This window comes from Leucopleurus acutus, assembly GCF_964270905.1.
Source record: "Leucopleurus acutus genome assembly, chromosome: 11".
In the NCBI taxonomy this organism is placed as follows: Eukaryota; Metazoa; Chordata; class Mammalia; order Artiodactyla; family Delphinidae; genus Leucopleurus; species Leucopleurus acutus.
In genome coordinates this window covers 62,665,016-62,685,467 of record NC_139152.1, presented here as the reverse complement: position 1 = coordinate 62,685,467, position 20,452 = coordinate 62,665,016, and the positions used below count along the sequence as shown (strand labels likewise).

Sequence of the window (20,452 nt, the reverse complement as noted above, 5' to 3'; positions counted from 1 at the left end):
GATGTCAGTTTTATAGCCATGAAAGTCAGTGAAGCTTGACTCACAGACTGCATGGAGGGTTAACCTCTCTTACTTCTAATTGCATATTTAACAAGAGAATTATTAGATAATGGTGAGAGCAAAATTAATTTCTTTCTATTGTACAAATTTTAATCCATCTCTTGCTTTTCCTTTTAAAATTTTAGTCCTATCGTTACAACATGTGGTATTCCCCTCTGGCAATACTGTCTGCTTTCCTCTCTTTATAATATGTTCTCACTTATGCCTCAGCTGAGTTTGTAATTTTTAACTAGTTTAGAAGAGTCACTGAAAAAACATGGAATCCATTTACATAACTGTATTGTTCTCCAACTAGCAACTTTGCCTGGTTTAGGCTGACACTGACTAAGGTGGAAACTTCTTGAAATCTGTAATTGTTTTTTAAAAATCACAAGATTACAAAAGGTTTAGGAAAAGAGCAAACACAAAGTACCCTGAGGATACTCTAGCATCATGTCACTGTAATTGCAAACATCAATAAAATATTTAATCATGAGACAAGAAATCAGTAAAATGGAAAAACCAATTCCAGAGTAAATTTCAGCAAGCTTAAGAAAATAATAAAAGTGGCCACATGGGAACATAATTAAACAATAAGAAATCCAGTAAACTGGGTGCTGGAAACAGGAAGAAGTCTTTCTTGAGTCAAAAGGATAGGCAGAATTTAACATCATCAGCTAAAAGCATGTTGAAAACTGAAACAAAGAGGAATTAGACACATACACACTCACAAAGAATACTAGACCAGTTTACTAAAGAGGTGTAAGGCCTAAGAGGGGAGAAATAAATGCAACAAAATATTGGACATTATTTGCAAAAAGCAAAACACATAAGGAATAAGAAAATATTCTCGGGACTTCACTGGCAGTCCAGTGGTTAAGACTTCACCTTCCAACACCTGGGGTGTGGGTTCCATCCCTGGTCAGGAAGCTTAAGATCCCACATGCCTTGGGGCCAAAAAACCAAAACATAAAACAGAAGCAGTATTGTAACAAATTCAATAAAGACTTTAAAAATGGTCCACATCAAAAGTAAAAAACCAAAAACAAAACCAAAAAAACTTAAAAAAAATATTCTCACTTTACTTAAACTACATAAAGCATAAGACAAAATAAAGGAAACTATGCTGTCTTACAAATAAGGACTTACAACTTTAAAAAACAACATTAAACAAAAGAATGTTTCGGCACTCCTTTGCACAAAACACAATCACTTTTGATGGGGCTTTTATAACAGACAACATGTGGAGAGGAGGGAAAGAGAACTTAATTAAAGTAATTATGGCATCATTAAAATGTAGACCAAAAGACTACGTCCTAATTTGCAAGGGCTTACAGGTCCCCATGCTAGATGGTATCATTCTTTATAAGCGCAGCCAACTATAAGAACAAAAGTCTCTGTTGTACCAACATGGACATGGCAGTTTATTGGAGAGGCATGCTGTATCTAGAGATTTTATCCACTGCAGATTTTATTCATATCTTAAATCTCTGACAAGAATAATAATCCAAGAATCCCAAACAATTCCATTAAGTTGGTCAAGCAAGCCTCCATTTTCTCACACTCCTTTCTGAATCTTTCTCCTTTCCTCAGGAGATTCTTTCTCGTCCTACCCCACTAGGAACATAGTCACCTCCATTCAAGCTTTCCTCCTGCCCCCAGTCTTACCTGATTCCACTTCCATCTGCCCCACTCAACTATGCCTGCCCTGAGCTCTCTCTCCTTGTAGGTCCTATTGTCTACAGACACGTTGATAAACTTATCTAAGTATAATGAGGACATTAGTACGCATCCAAGAATGGGCCCTCTTAGTTTGCAACTAGAGGAGGAGAGAGGGGCATTTGGGGAAATAATTCAACCAAAGAGACCAAAATTTGGGCCAGTTACAATGTCTCAACCATGGGGGGTGGGGAGGAATTATAACACAGTGCCTACTACCCAGATGTGGTCCCCAGCCTGAATGCTTAGGAATAAGGATAATAAGTGAAAAACAACCACCAAGAGGGATTGTTCTCTGACTGCCTATTTCAGCATAGAAAGGAACTGACCTGATAAGACTTTGCTGGGGGCTGAGAGGAGGGTGCAGATGGGGGCCAAGGCCATCTCCCATACTCTCCGGCAGCAGCACCAGTGAAGATCCAGATCTGGCTTCACTTGATGGCGGCAGCAGCAGCAGCTGGCGCCCTTGACAGAGGACACAGTGGCCTCACAGGACATCCCTGACTTTCGGAGTGACAACAGCTTCATCGGCAGGAGTAACCAGGCTACATGGAGATATCTGATGTCATGCATCCCCAGTAGGGGTAGAAAGAAACCAACATATTGCAGTGGAGGCCTTGGGTATCAGGGAGGTTGAAGGGACTTGTTTCAGAGTATGTGTGACTGGGGGCGCCCAGAATTCACGGGAGAGGCAGGAGTGAGTCTCTGAACAAGGCTAGAAGGTCCAGTGTTTTATAGGAGGTAGTACAGAGAGACAATGTTTTGTACTTTAAGGTTAACCCAATTTTTACCCCCAGGTGTGGTCTGAGGATAAATGTCTTAACATGCTACACGGACGATGTTGGTTAAGTGATTACTCTTTCCAGGAACAGTTTGCATTTTAAGAGGGACTTCTTGGAGACAATACCTTAACCTTTGTATATCAACACTTCCCCCAACTGTTTAGTGAAGTTGTGGGCTAATGTATCTCCATTTGGGCTCAATCCTCTACTTGTCCAGTTTTTCCAAGGCTGAAGGCCCCTGCATATGATGAGAGGGCTCTAGGTTAGGAAAAGATAATATTTGAAGTATTTAAAGTTAAGTTTCCAGTCCCTGAGCCCCTAACCCCAAACTCTTCTTTCCACTTCACAATGAAAACATTTTCATTTGGTCCTACAAAGCATTATAATGAAAAAATGCTATTAAAATAATGCTATTAGGAAGGTATAAAAAGTTACCTGCAGCCATTTAATTCTAACTTTAGAAAAATAGAGATGATAAATGTCAGTCTTCGGCCTGATGTTTTTTTAACATTCTCATTATTAATGTACGTATGTACATAACGTAATATGATTAGTAGAGATGTGTCCAGTTTCACCAAATATGGAAATTAAAAAGTGACTTCAGCAAACATCTTACACATCCACACTACGTGATTAGACGCCAGCAGCAAACAGTTTTAAGAGGATATCCTAAGTGTCCAATAAACACTTAGAATGACAGAAATGGTAGGTTCTTCAAAGGTCCTCCAAATCACACAAACCAGTTTCAAGAAAAAAACTGAGGCCAAGGTAGGCAATACCTTTTGTTCCACGGCCAAGCTTGATCTGGAACCTATGTCTCTCCACTACTCAAAGTGAATTCCTTCCCTTCTAGATAAGGCTCTGGAGATTAACGGGATGCCTGTCCCCCATTTTAGCCAGAATCTCGGTTCCAGGGCAGTGGTCAATCTCCATTTTTACCCTCCAAACAATTGTGGTCTCTCCAAACAACCACGCTCAAACCTGCAGCATAAATGTAGCATCACGTAAAGGGGTGTCCCACTATACACTCTCCGTTATCACATTATTCCCGGAAACACCTAACCCAGCACAAAATCCATCCTATCTGTTGTGGTCTGAAATGTTACAGCACAACCCACTCCCTGCATCCTTGCCTATAACATGCACACATAAGTACACACATGCAAACATGCACACAAAATATGCTATCTTTTCATTAAGTGAGGACGCAAATCACACAATCATTAAGGAACCTGACCTTGCTCAATAGTGCCCAGGATGACAAGGAGTCTGTAAAGATAAAGAATGAATTCCCTCTGTTCCCTATGGGACACGTAACCACAGCTTAAGCAGCTCTCTTTGAACAGCTGAACATCTGGATGTCATTTGAGATGGGAGCCATAACTGCCCTTTGGTATTAATATCTTTTTTTTTTAATTGTTGCTAAGGCCATGAGGAGGAACCAATCATGAACTCATTCTCCTTCTGACATTGCTTATGGTCAGCCAAGAATAAATTTTCTGCCTTCTCTGAACCTGCAAGCAGTTAGAGAAGCAAATATATCACATTCTCAGACCCAGGAATAGCTGAAGACAAAGGCCATTTTAAATGGCAGCCCTCAGTTTAAGAAGAACCGTTAAACCGATCCACTCAGAGACCTCATAACTGCCAGGATGTGAAGTCAAGGTCCTTCTGTTACCCATGTGGTGAAAAATCAGTTTCTAATTCCCTTCTGTGACTGAACTCTTGCAAACAGATGTTACACCAAGATGACTGTGCTTGCAGTGTAGAAAGAAAGGAAAATATCAGAGGAAGCTGATACATTAACTGGACAACTCAGGCTAAATGACATGGATCGTATTTCACTACATTTATTCTTTCTGTAAAGTGTGATAAATCTTGAGATTCAGAACCCCAAAAGGGCAAAAGACTATGTCCAAGTTTGAGAAGGCATGCAGTACGTCTTGTATACAGAGGAATGTCAGTCACCATCTGTGTATATTCTGATCACAGCCCTTGCTGTTCATTCTTCTGTTAACCTCCACCTGCCCATCAGATTTCTCATTTACAACCTCATCTCCTTCCGAAAACCAGTGATGACATGGCCATAAACCAGGAAGACCCAGCCCTTTGAAACCTCTGCACCTATTCCAGAGAGCAATACACCTGCCCAACTCTTCCTGTCCCCACTGATGGGACCTGAGGATCCATTTCTGAAACCACTGAGTCAGAGGCATCCAAAGGAGTCGATGAATAACCATACAATTAGCATGTGCAAAGGAACAAGACACTAGGAATTGAAAACAACTTAATACCCAAGTCCAATTCCAGATCAACTCCGTTAGAAATCTCTGAGTGTGCAGTTCAGGCATAGAAATTTTAAAAAAATCTCTCCAGGTGATTTTAAAGCACGGACAGGATTGAGAACCACGGGCTTAGCACAATACAGAACCCTGGGGACTGTGGCCACGTAGGTAATATTATACTGTTCCAAAGTCAGTGATCTTTCAGGCAAAGATTATCGAGGTAGAACTGTAAAATACTTCAAATAGCATGAAACGTGGTGTGGCAATTTTAAAACATGGCCCCAAATTCTTTGTCACTTCTCCCATTGAGAAGTAGGGTATATGTCCTCACCTCTTAAATATGAATGGATCTTTGACTGCTTCGTTTTAAAAAGTACAGCAGAATTGATGCTATCTTAGTTCTGAGGTTACATCACAAAAGTGCACAAAGTAAAATTTCCACTTTGTGGGCTAGGAGACTCTTTTTGGAGCCCTGAGCCACCATGTATGTCCAACCAACTTGAATCACCACGCTGTGAGGAAAATCAAGTCGCGTGAAGAAGGCATATTTTCTCGATGTCCGACCTGAGCTCCCAGCCACCATCAGCTTCAACTGAGAAACTGACAGATTATTTACAAATTCTGGGACTTGAAAACATCAGTATAAATAAGTGGTACAATATAAATGGAGTACTGTCTCTGAATTTGCCCAACAAACATGCATTTTCTAGTTTTTGTTTTGTTTTGTTTTTTTTGCAGTACGCAGGCCTCTCACTGCTGTGGCCTCTCCCGTTGCGGAGCACAGGCTCCGGACGCGCAGGCTCAGCGGCCATGGCTCACGGGCCCAGCCGCTCCGCGGCATGCGGGATCCTCCCGGACCGTGGCACGAACCCGTGTCCCCTGCATCGGCAGGCGGACTCTCAACCACTGCGCCACCAGGGAAGCCCACATATTCCAGTTTTCCTCCAAATCTAAGATCACTCTTGCTTTAAGCAATCAATGAAATTACAAGTGTTTGAGGCTCCATACTGTTTTTCGTGTTTTGAATAGATAGAGGCTACATTTTAATTGAAATAGATGGAAAAAATACTCTGAAAATGCTAGGAAAAGTGCTGTAACATAAAACTGCCTAACTTCAAAGAAACAACCAATATTATTTTGAAATAATAGAGAAATGAATGGACTTTAATCATTGAAATGGTGATCTAGAAGGCTGAATGGGGGTCCCCAAAAAAGGCACATCCATGTCCTAATCCCTGGAACCGGTGAATGCTACCTTATTTGGAAAGGTCTTTACAGACGTAATTAAGGCTCTTGAGATGAGATCATTTTAGGTTGTATAGATGGGACCTAGATCCAATGACAGGTATCCTTTCAAGTGGCACAGAGGAGAGATTTAAGACCCACCAAGAGGAGGCAATGTGACCACCAAGGCAGAGATCTGAGTGAGACAGCCATACATTCGTCAGGACTGCTTACAGCCACCAGAAGCTGGAGGAGATGAGGAAAAGATTCTCTTCCAGCGCACCAGAGGGAGTGTGGCCCTGCCAACATCTTGATTTCAGACTTCTGGCCTCCAGAATTGTGAGAGAATAAATTTCTGGCTTACCAACCAGTCTGTGGTAATTAGTTACAATAGCCACAGGAAATCAATACAGTTGGGAAAAAAAAATCTTCATCTAATTTTCTGCTTCTACACAAGTGCAAAATTTAATAAATTGCAATTTTACTCTTTATAGTTGTCTCCTTATGCTTCTACTTACAAGACAGATTTCAGCTTAAAATATCAGTTCTATTATAAAAGTGTCAAATTTTTATAACTATTGTTATTTTTCTTTAAGTTTAATATTTCCCATGCTTTTTGGGGGGGGCTTTTTAACGTATGATCTAGCAGTGATTTTTAGGCTGTATTTGTCAGCAACCTAAATAGAGTACAAAGTGTAGCACTTGACTGAGCATTCTGAATTCTGCAGAAACTTTGTTTAAGTACGTTTATATGTTTAATATATAAATTCGGGAGGTGAGGGGTGGAAAGTGAAGCACTTGGTACAGAAAGGATAATAAGGAGAATGATATCCTTGCTAGAAAGGATACAGTTTGTAGGGAAATGTCTGCAGACATGCTTTAAAGAAGGCTGGCAAATTCCAATAGTGGAACATCCTACAAAAGAACTTACCAGTCAGTACTCCTCAACATTGTCGAGGTCATCAAAAATGAGGAAAGTACGAGAAATTGTCACAGCCAAGAGGAGCCTATGGAGACATGAAGATTAAATGTAATGCTGTATCCTGGAACAGAAAAAAGGACATTGGATAAAAATTACGGAAGTCTGAATAATGACTTTCGTTAAGAATAATACAGCAATATCGGTTCATTTAACAAACGCACTACACAGTAAAGATGTTCATGAATAGGTGAAACTGGGTGCCAGATATGCGGGAACTCCCTGTGCTATCGTCTCAATTTTTCTGTAAATTTAAAGCTGTTCTTAACGTCTATTAACACACACACACACACACACACACACACAAACGGCTGTCTCTATCAACATTCCTATTTTAAGTAAGAAACTAAGGTTGAGGGAAGTGAAACATTTCATACAAATCAGCAGTGTTGAGGAAATTTTCTCGACTTTCCCAGAATGCTAGTCCATACTGCAGAGAGTTATTTAATAAGGCTAATTATTGGCGATGATCTGAAAAGGTAACAACACCAATAAACTTTTCTGGACTTGCAAAGAAAAAACAGCTGGTTCTGCTGGCAGTCGAGTTTCCACAGCTAACTGGCGTGCCATCTGCTCGCAGCATAGAGTGGTAACCATGGTTCACGTGTCACACCAGCGTTCGTGTTAAGAAGTTTGCCCCAACAAGCCTGGACAACTTCGCTTCCGCGCAGGTTGCTGGGGGGAGGGGTGGCGGCGGCAGCATCCAGAGCGTGTATATCGTTTTTCCAAACTCCATCTGCTCTCCCCTCCTCAGGCTGTGCCCGCGGTCTCCCCGCGCCGCAAGCCGCTGGACGGGGGGGGGTCTTTTACGCATAACAAAAGAGTCCTCCTCCTCCTCCTCCTCCCGCCGCCCCGCGCCGCCCCCACCTTGGCTTCCCGCGGCCGCCCGGGCCCGCGTACCCGGCAAGAATTGGCTCCCGGGCCCGAGGTTTCCAGGTACCCGGAAGGGGGAGGGGGCGAGGCGGCAACAATTGGGCGGGTGAGGTCGAAACGCGCGCCCAGGAGCGCCAAGACTCCGAGGGGCGGCGAGCCCGGGCAGTGCCGCCGCGCGATTGGCCGGCGCAGCCTCGCCGGCCGCCGCTGATTGGTGGATTCTCAAATTCGGTCTCAAGGCGCCAGAGGAGGTGTTTTAGCGGGGACTGCGATCCGGGGCTAGAGTCGCGCTCGGCGTGTCGGAGCGCTGGCGCTGCCCGGACGCCGCGGGGTCCCCGCTAGCGCAGGGCACTCGGAGCGGGGAACTGCGCGCCTCGCTTTCCCCGCCCGATGTCGCCGCCCGGCTGCTGATCGACTCGCCCAGCTGATCCCGCGCTGCTGTGGGGTCGTGGAGGTCCCGGTAGAGGCAGGAAGGCTCCTTCGCAAAGGGGGAGTAAGTAGCGTGCGGCCCCGGCGCTGGCGGGGAGGCGGGAATTGGGGCGAAAGGGGACCCTCCCGCCCCGGCTGCCAGCCTGCCACCCTTCCCCTCCCCGGCTGCCGCAGGACCAGGCGTGCGAGGGGTGTCTGGGCTCCAGCTCTCCCTCCGGCCGGGCAGTAGGGAACTTGCCCCTCCTCACGATCTGGGGGTTTCATTGGAAAAGTTTATATTTGGGGTCTGCTCGGAGGCCTGGGAAAGGGCTGCGCTGAGCGCTGAGTGGGTTTGGTCTAGCGATCAGGTTTCCTTCCCCCCTGATTCAAAACCCCTCAAAGCCGAATTCCTCCCCGTTCTTTGCGCCAAAATTAACTGACCTAGGAGACCCTGTGCTTTCTGACAGATTTGCCCTACACTCTCCTGACTTGAAACTTAATTTTGTCCTGTTGCTTTTCATTAAAAAGTATTATTTTTATCGGGGTTTTTTTCTTCCCAATTTCAGTAATTACTAAGCACACTTAAGTGTTTGTGCTCGTTCGTGTGCGTTTCGGAGAGTTGGAGTGGCCACAATCCTGAAAATTCCCAGGATGAGTTTAGGGAGCGGAAGTTCATGTTCATGAGCAAGTAATAGATATTTTTGTTGAAGGAAAGAGTATCCAATTTAAAGTCATTTTCTAATGTAACTGTGCATTACAGATGGAGGTAAATTGTTTAACACTAAAAGACCTGATCAACCCCAGACTAGATTTTGCAATTGAAGATGGGGAAAATGCCCAAAAGGTAAGTGAACTTAAATACCTTAAGTTCTATCATATTTACGATGGTGATGTCTAATTCAATTCAGGATTCCAAAATGCCACTTGTATTTGTCTTAAAAACATAATAATCTTGATGAACATTTTAGGACTATGCTTTTCTTTTTTTTTCTTTTTTTTTTAATGGAGGAGGCATCCAACCATTATTGTTGAATTTCTCAGTCATTGTGCAGTGGTTAGATGTAATGTTGAAACTGACTTATATGAATCAAAGATATGCTAGACACTGCAATCAAAGGTTTGTAATAACTGTAGTTATCAAGAGTAGAATTAGCTAATGCTGGGCAGGAATATTAAGCCTCAGTTCCCAGGAAAAGAGACTTTTTCACTCTAAATGCTAGATTATTAAAGTGCAGTGAAATGTTCTTCATCCTGATGGACCAGCTCCTAGAGGTGGTTCCATTCTCCCAAGAACATGACCAGTGTCTCCCATATAGGGAAATAAAGTGACTGAGCTCACCAAGGACTCTTTGAATATTTTACAGTGGTACTTCTGGTTTTGCACTGAGCTTTCCCTTGTGGTTTTTGCATGACTTGTGATCTGTAAGACAATAATAGCGTCTTCAAGAAACATTACAAAGTGAACCGGCCATAGCAATGTCTAAACAGGACCCATGTCAGCACCAATACCCTCACCAGCTGGTGCCCTACCGAAAAGGTGTAATAGCTTGTTAGTAGCGAACATCTAAGCATTTTTGGGCAGAGGCAAGTAGATATGACAAACCCGGGTTTACAAAGTTTAAATATCAATCTGAGCATAGCAACTTCCATAGGCATTGAACTTCTCTGGTTCCTGGGCTTAATTTTAGGCTTAGCACCCACAATGAAATTGCCTGGTGGCAAAGCACCTGTTATATGGGCCTTTGAAGAATACTTGACAACCGTTAATTTTGGGTAGGTGTGAAACTGTATGCTTTTTCATGTAGGGGTTTTTTTCCCTCCACCATTTGATTTATTTTTGTTAGGAAAAGAAGTATACCAAAACATTATTCTTTTAAAGAGCATTTTTAAAGTATTCGCTATGCCATCTGAGAGTGGCAATGCCCAGACTTTAAAGTATATATTCAGAGTTTTGGCTTTGGGAGTTTCAGAGCAAAACTTTTTGTTTCCTTTGTAATTTGGATGGGACAGCCTTGAACGAATGTGTATACTTTTATATAAAGTCAAAGTGTCCACCTCTTTCCTTCTGGGTCAATGACTTTTTATCGTGCCTTCAACAAGGTTACTTCTCCTACTCTAGTTAGCCCAGTAAGTGCTGTGCCCAGCTGAGCTTTCATATTTTAGTGGGTGTAGAGAAAACCTCAAATGACGCCACAGAGGTTTGGGAAAGTGGTTAAAATGTTTGAAATAGAATACACGAGCAGGGCTTATTTCACCTGTCAAAGAGACGGCAAAGGAAGAGAACAGAGCGCTCCTGCGAGATGCTAGGCTGGGCTTTCGTCTCTCTTTTCACATTGCTGTGAAGTAAAGGAAGGAGGATTTCTAGGGCTGCCGAGAACGTGGGACTCGGAGTCAGAGAGATCTGGGTGTGATTTCCTCCTTTACCATTTGTTAGTTTCATAACCTCAAATAAATATATTTATTCAGTCTTTCAACAAATATTTATGTTTCAGGGGCTGGGGGTACAGCGGTTTAATAAGTCTCCTAGCTTCCCTAAGCCTATTTTTTTCTTCCATAAATTGAAATTAATAAGTAGCCTCTCCTCTTTGGGTGTCTGTAAAGCACCCAGCAACCCATACTGTTCACACCTTACTCATTTTTTTTTTTTTTTTTTTTTTTTTTGCGGTACGCGGGCCTCTCACTGTTGGGGCCTCTCCCGTTGCGGAGCACAGGCTCCGGACGCGCAGGCTCAGCGGCCACGGCTCACAGGCCCAGCCGCTCCACGGCATGTGGGATCCTCCCGGACCGGGGCACGAACCTGTGTCCCCGGCATCGGCAGGTGGACTCTCAACCACTACGCCACCAGGGAAGCCCCACACCTTACTCATTTGAACTGACAGCCCAAAGATGAATATGATGCAGGCCTGGCCCTCGGTTACCTGAGACACTTTCAGGGACTGAGATGTAAAACTCAACTAGACTGTGATTTGGTAAGAGCTATAGGAGTGGGAACCAAGTGCCCCAGCAGAACAGAAGATTAAGAAAGAAATTCATGGGGAGTCTAGGGAAAGTTGGAAAGCTTCACAGAGGTAATATCTGGGCTGAGGACTTCAACTATAAGGAAACAAGAAGGAGTAAGACGGTCATTATAGGCAGAATCTATATGAGTATATGTGCTGTGGACATTCAAGAAATGTTCAAAGTTTCCAGAGTGGCCAGAAGCTAGTGGTACTTCTTGAAACCCTCTGGTGGGTGCCTGGAACAGTATCCTATGGGTCAGTCGGCATTTAGAGGACTTATCTTTCTTGACTGTCTGATCTTCATTGCTCAAGGTCTACAGGTAGGCATGCATCTTCTTACCACTCACGGAGAAACTTTTCTTTAAAACATAGAGGAGTTTTCAACGCCATTACCCAATCTTACTGTGCCCAAGTTGTGAGATTATAAGCAAGACTCTCCTCTTCAGTTGTCTACAGTGCATTTAGGAATGACAAAAGTAGAAAAAGGATGGTTTGGGATGAAGCGGTGGACAACAAGGATTGAGCTGTTGGGAGGGCTTTGTGAAGGAGATAACACTTGAGCTAGGGCTTGAAGGGATGAGTGCTAAGACTTAGGCAAGTAGAGAGGAAGGAAACTAGTAAAGAAGTAAATCAGCATGGTAAATTTGGGGACACGCCTAGACTTAGTGGGCATGGGTTTTCTTTGAAGGTCATTCATCTTTTGGGAGTGGTTAAAAAAGAAGGTGAGTTCAACTTGAAGCATATATTTGTACCCGTGTGATTACAGGTAAATAAATATGTACAAGAGGCAGTTGGTTGCCTGATCTGGGAATTCACGGCAAGTCCTAGCCAGATACGAACTTGGGAATTAACAACATACAGGTTGGTTTTAAAGCCTTGTACATGAGTGGGTGAGCTGCCCCGGAGAGAGCAAACAGGGAGGTGTGGAGGGCTGAGTTTCTAAGAGTGGAAAAAGAGGAGCCAGTGAAGGAGGCTGAGAAGGAACAGTCAGAAGAGAACCAAGAGAGAAAAAAGTGGTAGCTCAGAAGGACTGAGAGTTATATAAAGCAAATAGTCAACAGTCTTAACCGTTGCAGTGAGGTCAAGTGCAATATTTTGCCATTGACTTGTCAACTGACAGATGACCGAAGTGAGAGCAGTGGATCAGAGCAGACTGGTGGTTTGAGGAACCCCCTGGGAGACAGGCAGGGGAAAGCCCTCCATGTGGATTACTAATTCTGGAAAGTGTGCTCTGAAGGGAAGGAGAGTTGTTAGTCAATAGCTAGAAGGAGACGCCTCCTGACGTGCCTGTCATATTTGCAATGAGTCTTAAACAGCAGGTCGGGTTTCAGTGGGCAAAGCTTAGCCCATGGCTTTAGAGTCAACGTGATGGTGTGAGCAACGGCTCAGATGTGATAAAATTTGGGGCAGGTTTGAAGAAGAACGATGGACTGTTTGGACAAAATGTGGGACGTGCATGAGATGGGACCGGAAAAGAGGTTGGCAAAATGTCACCAAGGGCCTTGAACAGGCTGATGTCTATGTACTATTTGAGGTAACATGATCAAAGCTGTATCTGAGACAGAAGCAAGACTAGAACCAAGATCTTCTAACTACCAGGTCCTTTCCATGTCAGCTTACAGCTCAGTCATCATGCTGGTATAATAAATAATAATGATGATGATGGTGATGAACATTTGCACAGCACTTCACAGACTACAAACTGCTTTCACTCTCATTATCTGATCTAATCCTCACAGCAACTGCATGGCAGGTAAGCCAAGGTGCATCACCTCCGTTTGCACATGAGAACTGGAGAACCCGTTTCCTGGGAACTCTCTCCAGGCCCTCTCTAAGTGAAGAGGTGATTTCCAGGGTGTTGCAGCTTGACTTCCTGGCAAGCAGATCTGACGTGGAGATTAGTGTGCAGGTGGTTTATTAGGGAGTGCCCTGGGGATGGGAGCCCATTTAAGGGAAGGGAAGGCAGCAGAATTAGACAGAGGGAGAAGCAGAGCTGCAGAACAGTCTCAGTGGAAGTTGGGTTTACCCCATAGGGAGTTCTGGGACGACCCCTCGGAGGAGTCCTGAGTCGGGGTAAGGGGACCAAGCTGTTACATGTCAGTGCTGCCTCTCCCAGCCACTGAGGACAGTACCGGCCTCTCGGGAAGGCGTGTGATCCCGGATGAGTCAGCCCTCTTCAGCCAAAGCGTGAAGAAGCTTACTATTGACATTACTCCAGCAGCTGGGGAAATGAGTCATTCATTCCAGAAGTGAGCCAGGTGCATCCCAGTGTCCACCACATGGCTGGGTAGCCTTGCTGGAAAGCCTTGGAGATATGTAATTTGGTCTGAACCCCTTATTTCAAAGATCTGGAAACTTGGGCCCAGACAAAATGAACAATTTGTGCAGTATCAGAAAGATATAGAGTGGAGTCAAAAACCGCTCTATTTCTGAATTCTCATTCCAATCCCCTTTCCTTTGCCTTCTACAGTGTCAGGATTTCAGGATAGACAGATGGATGGATCAGGATGTGATTAGATTGCAGCTGACTTTCTGCCCACCTGAAACCTCAGAAAACAATTTGCTTGGCATTTTTTTCTGTTGAGTAGAGGTGTGATAACGATCGTAACCTACCATGTGACATAACTCCCCTTCTACTTTAAGTATTACTTAAACTGTAGTGAAAATATGTCAACGTGCTGGAGGAAATAATTCACCTGAATTGCTCCTTGGTAGGGAAAAAGTAGGAGCTCAGTGTTCCTGGGACGACAGGTACCATAAGGGCTGTGGAGAAGAAGGATGAATCTCTGCACCTCAACAAACCTGGGACACGCCCTCCACTGTTGGGATACCTTTTGAAATAACTAGATAATCAAGGCCCTGTGTTCCTTGAGCACATGCAAAGGGGAAGGCATTGTGCCAAAAACTGTGAGGAATGGGACGTGTGGAACTAGCTCCCTGACCTCCAGAAGTGCACAGTCTCGTCAATGAGACAAGACACATGCCCAGGGAGTTAAATAGCAGTACACTGTGCTATGTTATATTAGCTCTGAGGGCCAGGATGGATGGTAATAAAGAACAGGAAGTGGAGCGGGGGGAGAGAGAATAGCTAGGTTTTATTGAGTGATCACTATATGCCAGGAACTATTCTCATAACTCTGGAGATCAGTGTTTTTATGAACTTCATTTTCAGTTGAGAGAATTAAAGTGAGAAGGGAATTGCCTGCTCTCACCCTGCTGATAAGTAGCAGAGGCCGGTAAGCTGGCCCTACGAGCCCACATGCAGAACTGCTTCCCATGCTGCCTCTCCATAGAGGCTAGTGGGGCCCCGTGGCCTGCTGGATACCTTTTGCTGGAGCTGCGAAAAAGATAACTTCCTCCCAATTCACACCCAGGACAAGCTTACTTCTAGATGCAGAATTTTGGAAACTTCTGCCGTCAGCTATTTCTTGCCTTACGAATGACTTTTATACTGAATGAGGTTGTATGTGACCTTGGGCAAGGCACCCTCTGTGTGCCTCAGTTTCTTCATCTGTAGGCTAGAAAAATACTACTACCTCGGTTACAGGATTGGATGAGGAGTTAATAGGTGTAAAGTGCATGAAACAGGTATCATGTGTAGCCCGTAATATGTACTCAGTACTTTCCCTTGAGAGTTCCCTCGTAGAAGACTTCATCAGAATTGTATACTAGTAGGGATTTGTTAAGAGATGTGAATAGAGGCACTGCCTCAGGCTGGATGCTTACTGCGGCAGTGGCGTGAGAAATCGTCACCCCCATCTCCACCCCTTTCCTGCTACCCTAGGACAGAACCTCACCATGGCTAGCTGGCAGCTTCTGCTGATCCAGAAAACAAGAGTTGGCCTGCTACCTCAAACTCCACTTTCTCCCAAACAATTTTTTTTAATTTATTTATTTTTGGCTGCGTTGGGTCTTCGTTGCTGCACGCGGGCTTTCTCTAGTTGCGGTGAGCAGGGGCTACTCTTCGTTGTGGTGTGTGGGCTTCCCGTTTCAGTGGCTTCTCTTGTTGTGGAGCACAGGCTCTAGGCGCGCAGGCTTCAGTAGTTGTGGCTCGCAGGCTCTAGAGCGCAGGCTCAGTAGTTGTGGCGCACGGGCTTAGTTGCTCCGCAGCATGTGGGATCTTCCCGGACCAGGGCTCGAACCTGTGTCCCCTGCATTGGCAGGCAGATTCTTAACCACTGCGCCACCAGGGAAGTCCATCCCAAACAATTCTTTTTCCTTCTTCATATGTTGCTTGTTTATAGGAAAACACTTTTTTTTAAACCACTGTTCAGCCAAAATCCAAGCATGCAATAATCTATAGAATGATATTGTGTGCAGGAAAGGGAGGGACAGATATGTAATTCATCCACCTTCCTAATTACGTAAAGGCACTATTACCTGGAGGTGAGTTCAACTATGGGAAGAGCAGAATCTTTCTGGGTTTGAATGGCAAAAACTTATTTTAGGGGAAAGAAATTTGTTTCGGTAATTTAGTAATTCCAAACGCGAGTTGTGTGTACTTAGTCCTTTTTCTTAATGGATTAATGAACCCATCATTAATCTTTTCTTTTAATTATCTAAGATAATCTACTCAAAGAGTCTGGGGGAAGGTGCTAGGCCACAAACTATTACCAAGCTGCAACACATTACAAACAGAACTTGAGAGTTCAGCACTTAGAAACCTCTACAGTCATTCAGTCGATCTGGCCCCTGTGACATCTAAACCTGTGCTCAGTGGTCTCGTCTTGTCGAACAAGCCGTAGGTCAAGTTGAGTGGCAAACTCAAGAGGAGAGTCACATGTGATGGGAGTTGCATATGAGTCCTATGAAGTAAGACCGTGTATCAGTCTCCGGGAGTTTTCAGTCTGTGAAAAACCCTGGTCCTTCACCAGGGGTAGTTTGAGAAGCACTGCTCTGGGGGAGTGACATTAGATAGCTGGGTGGTTTGAAATGTGGCATTTTGTTGGATGCCCTTCCATTAATCTGTCCTGGTAATTGCTCTATTAGCCCTGGTGAACATTGAACAAAAGCATAATTGCTCTTCACTAGTTAGTGCAAACTCGTAAATAGTGTTTAAAAAAATATGTCACTTAGAAGCAATATGGGCTCAACCCACATTTGCTCTTATTATCATCCCCGCCTATTACAAGCATCCACCAGCGACGCATAACACTCATGACTTCTTTCACAGAGGTGCCGTGAAAAACATGCTTAAAGGGAGTAGCAGCCACTCTTCGGTTCCCATGATCCTTCTGTTTACTTTCATTAGTCCTACCTATCCTGATACTTTTCAGCCCTGAACGTATAGGTCTGTTTGTATTTTCATGACTTAGTGAATAATGGGAATAAAGTGTACTGTTAGCTGATACCTGCCCTTTCTCATTTTCGCTAAAAGGTCTCTTTCTTAAAATAGGAAAATATATTTGTTGATCGCTCAAGGATGGCCCCAAAGACGCCAATAAAAAATGAACCAATTGACTTATCGAAACAAAAAATCTTCACTCCAGAAAGAAATCCCATCACTCCAGTTAAGCTTGTCGACAGACAGCAAGCAGAACCATGGACACCCACCGCTAACCTGAAGATGCTCATTAGTGCTGCCAGCCCAGACATAAGAGACCGAGAGAAGAAAAAAGGACTGTTCAGGCCCATTGAGAACAAGGATGATGCATTTACAGACTGTCTGCAGGTAAACAGGCTGTGCTCCTAAGACCTTTCATAGAATTTTAAAATGTTTACCTGATTATTAAAAAGTCACAGAATTCTCAGTTTTTCGGTTACTATTGAGTCAAAAGCAGTACTCCACTTAATCTTTTTATTTATTTACAGCTGAAGTGGAACTCTTATTCTATATCTCATTTTTCATAATGAATGCTTTCTTTTCTTCTGTATGATACTGTCTTCACCAGTACACATTTTTAAATGATAATTTTTTTAAGCAATGATATTTAATAATTTTGATCTAATGAAGAAATTTGGATTTTTTTAATGCTGCCATGAATTATAATTTTTGCTTTGATTTTAAGGGTAATATTAATCTAAATGTTTTTGACTTGAGGAATTTTATCATTCTCACGTATGTTCAGTTCGTTGGTTTGGGGCTTTAAAGTTAAATCATCTTTAAATTACCTGTCCTGTAGGGAACCAGAGCTACTGAATAAGCAGCATATCTGTACTTTTAAAAAAAAGTTTTTCTTGGGGCTTGAACTGAGCCTTTTTCAAACGTGAGCTGATAAGACAAGGACACTAGTTTAATGTACTTACAATAAGAAAGAATAAGGAAGAATAAGACTTAGCTCCCCCTGTTCAGTTCCATCAACCCTTGGTAAATTGTGAAAAATAAAGAGTCTGGTGACACACTGCAGGCAAGTACATCTCAAATTTTCACGTTAATAGGAATTACACAGGATCTTAGGAAGAGACAGATTCTGATACATCAGGTCTGAGGTGAGGCCTGAGGTTTTATACCTCTTAACATGCTCCTGGTGACGCTGATCTCAGTCTAACAAGCACGCTAGTAGCAAGGGTGTAGCAACCTATAAATCAAGGCTGGAGCAACCTATAAATGACTGCATTGTTCAGTTTTTATTTTAAACAGTAGACTCAGCCTCAAATCACAAAGGAGGAAAAGTTCAGTTCAGAGAAAGCAATAGGTAAAATGTTAAGAAAATTAGATTAGGAAATGCATTTTAACCAGAATCTAGGATGGTGTGGATTTAGATGTTCCCCTCCACTCGCCAATACCACCCATTGCAATTTCTCTGTTAAGATGTTAACTGTGACATTTCCCCCCTCCCTCTGTCTGCCCTCTGTAGCTTGATGTTGTTGGGGACAGTGCTGTGGACGAATTTGAAAAGCAAAGGCCAAGCAGAAAACAGAAAAGTTTAGGACTCCTGTGCCAGAAGTTTCTAGCCCGCTATCCAAGTTATCCACTATCAACTGAGAAAACTACCATCTCCCTAGATGAAGTTGCTGTCAGTCTCGGTATGTATTGTGGGATCACCTGGAGGCCTGTCTCCAGTTACGGTGAGACGTTGATTCCTCGGGCAAGCCAAAGGCTTCAGATCACCTCCTTTACTAAGGAAAGAGCTGACCCTCAAAAGAGTGAGGACAGGGGCTTCCCTGGTGGCGCAGTGGTTGAGAGTCCGCCTGCTGATGCAGGAGGCACGGGTTCGTGCCCCGGTCCGGGAAGATCCCACATGCTGCGGAGCGGCTGGGTCCGTGAGCCATGGCCGCTGAGCCCGCGTCCGGAGCCTGTGCTCCGCAACGGGAGAGGCCACAGCATTGAGAGGCCCGCGTACCGCAAAAAAAAAAAAAAAAAAAAAAAAAAAAAAGAGTGAGGACAGAGGAGCAGGTAGAGCTTTTCTTCTGTCATCATCATTATGCATAGAATTCCACGGAGCCTTTTAGGCCTGAGGGTCAAACAAATATTTGGTTTTTTTAAGCTTAAAAAATATGTTTACAGAAGACTCACATTACAAATTAATATCTAATATCTTAATCCCATGTTATTTCAGACAGACTCAAAAGATATTTAGAAATATCCTTCTGTTAATTTTTTAAAATGCTTCAAAGAGTTCAGAACTGGTGTTATTTTTGTTATAAAGCACGATTTGAAAGCAAGAGCATTATGTTTGAAGCCCTATACTGTGACCTTCACAGCAAGTCTGCCCAACTAGTAAAAGCACATCTGGATATAACTCAAACAGCTAAGCCTTATAACAAAGAGGAATACATGCGTTCGCATGGCGTGGGTGTGTGTAATGTGCAGTGGTGTCTGGACTATAAATATAGGCTGCCGATTCAGAATAGAGACTCCTAGTGGACGTGGATTGCAGTTGGTTTCAGAATGAACATACTGTTGACAATAAATAAGTAGAAATCACATGATTTGAGGATGTCAGCGTGTCCCCTTAAAAGGTTAGGAGGGTTTGCATACAGGGGAAAAAAAGGCTCGAAGAAATCAGCCCAGTAGGCTTTATGATAGAGTCTATTTTTAGTTTGTTTATTAGTTCTATATCTTCCCGTAGCCCAAAGAATGTGACCCAGTAGATGGTTATCACTCTGAATTATTCAAACAGATGGCTAAAAAGATTTTATTTGCTGGAAATTGAGGTAATGAGGAACCAGTGTGTTGTGATGGGAAGACCATGGGCTGTACTTTGAGTAAGACAGAGCTGGATTTCAAGCCCAGCTCTCTAATTTATAGACTGTGAGAGCTTTAAAAAGTTAATTATTTTTTTCTCAACTACAGCCTGGGGACCATAGCACCTACCTTGCAGAAACTTAGAAAAGTTGGGGATAATGTCAGTAACATGCCCAACTCAGAGCCTGGCTTACTCTTATTGCTACATGGAACAGTTTCTACTCAGCTCTCATTAGAGGTACTCCCCCCACCCCCTCCACCATCTTCAAGCCATCCTGTGATCCTCTACAGCTAGGAGGACGCAGAGGGCTTTGACGGGGGGCCATTTTAGAACCCGGAAGTAGAATACAGTATTCTGGCATTGGTAGCAATGAACCAAGAAGGGGAAGGTGAGCCAGCTGGACAGAGGCTTGGTGTAGACATAGCTGAGGAACTGGGTCCGGACACTAGTCTTAAGAAGATGAGGGTAGGGACTTCCCTGGTGGCGCAGTGGTTAAGAATCCGCCTGCCAGTGCAGGGGACACGGGTTTGAGCCCTGGTCCGGGAAGATCCCACATGCCGTGGAGCAACTAAGCCCGTGCGCCACAACTACTGAGCCTGCGCTCTAGAGCCGCAAGCCACAACTATGAGCCCTCGTGCCACGACTACTGCAGCCCGCGCGCCTAGAGCCCGCGCTCCCCAACAAGAGAAGCCACTGCAGTGAGAAGCCCGCGCACCGCAACGAAGAGTAGCCCCCGCTCGCCGCAACTAGAGAAAGCCTGCGCTCAGCAACAAAGACCCAACACGGCCAAAAATAAATTTAAAAAAAAGGAGAAGATGAGGGTAAAACAACAGATCATACGATGTCTTTCTCATTGGGGTTCACGAAGCCACCTTCCTCCATATACCCAGGCCTCATCAAGAGTCCTTGCACTGACATCAGTGCAGAAGACAAAAGATTAGATGTTGGAAAGCTACCTTACAGGTCCCAGGGAGGACAGAAGAGTGGGATCCTACTCTCATATGGGCTGTAAATC

The 20,452-nt window shown here is 43.9% G+C and overlaps 1 protein-coding gene across 1 annotated transcript in view; it reads left to right on the top strand.

Moving 5' to 3' along the window:
* Window positions 1-7,663: 7,663 nt before the first annotated feature.
* The window catches only part of E2F7 (E2F transcription factor 7), a gene marked incomplete at its 3' end in the record, with an annotated part of 30,415 nt that continues 17,626 nt past the window's right edge, over window positions 7,664-20,452 (top strand). Inside the window, exons 1-4 of the mRNA XM_082849730.1 lie at window positions 7,664-7,964; window positions 9,070-9,153; window positions 16,704-16,979; window positions 18,106-18,274. Of these exons, the coding sequence (XP_082705856.1) occupies window positions 9,070-9,153; window positions 16,704-16,979; window positions 18,106-18,274 (529 nt within the window). The 5' untranslated portion in view covers window positions 7,664-7,964. The remainder of the gene's footprint in view (window positions 7,965-9,069; window positions 9,154-16,703; window positions 16,980-18,105; window positions 18,275-20,452) is intronic.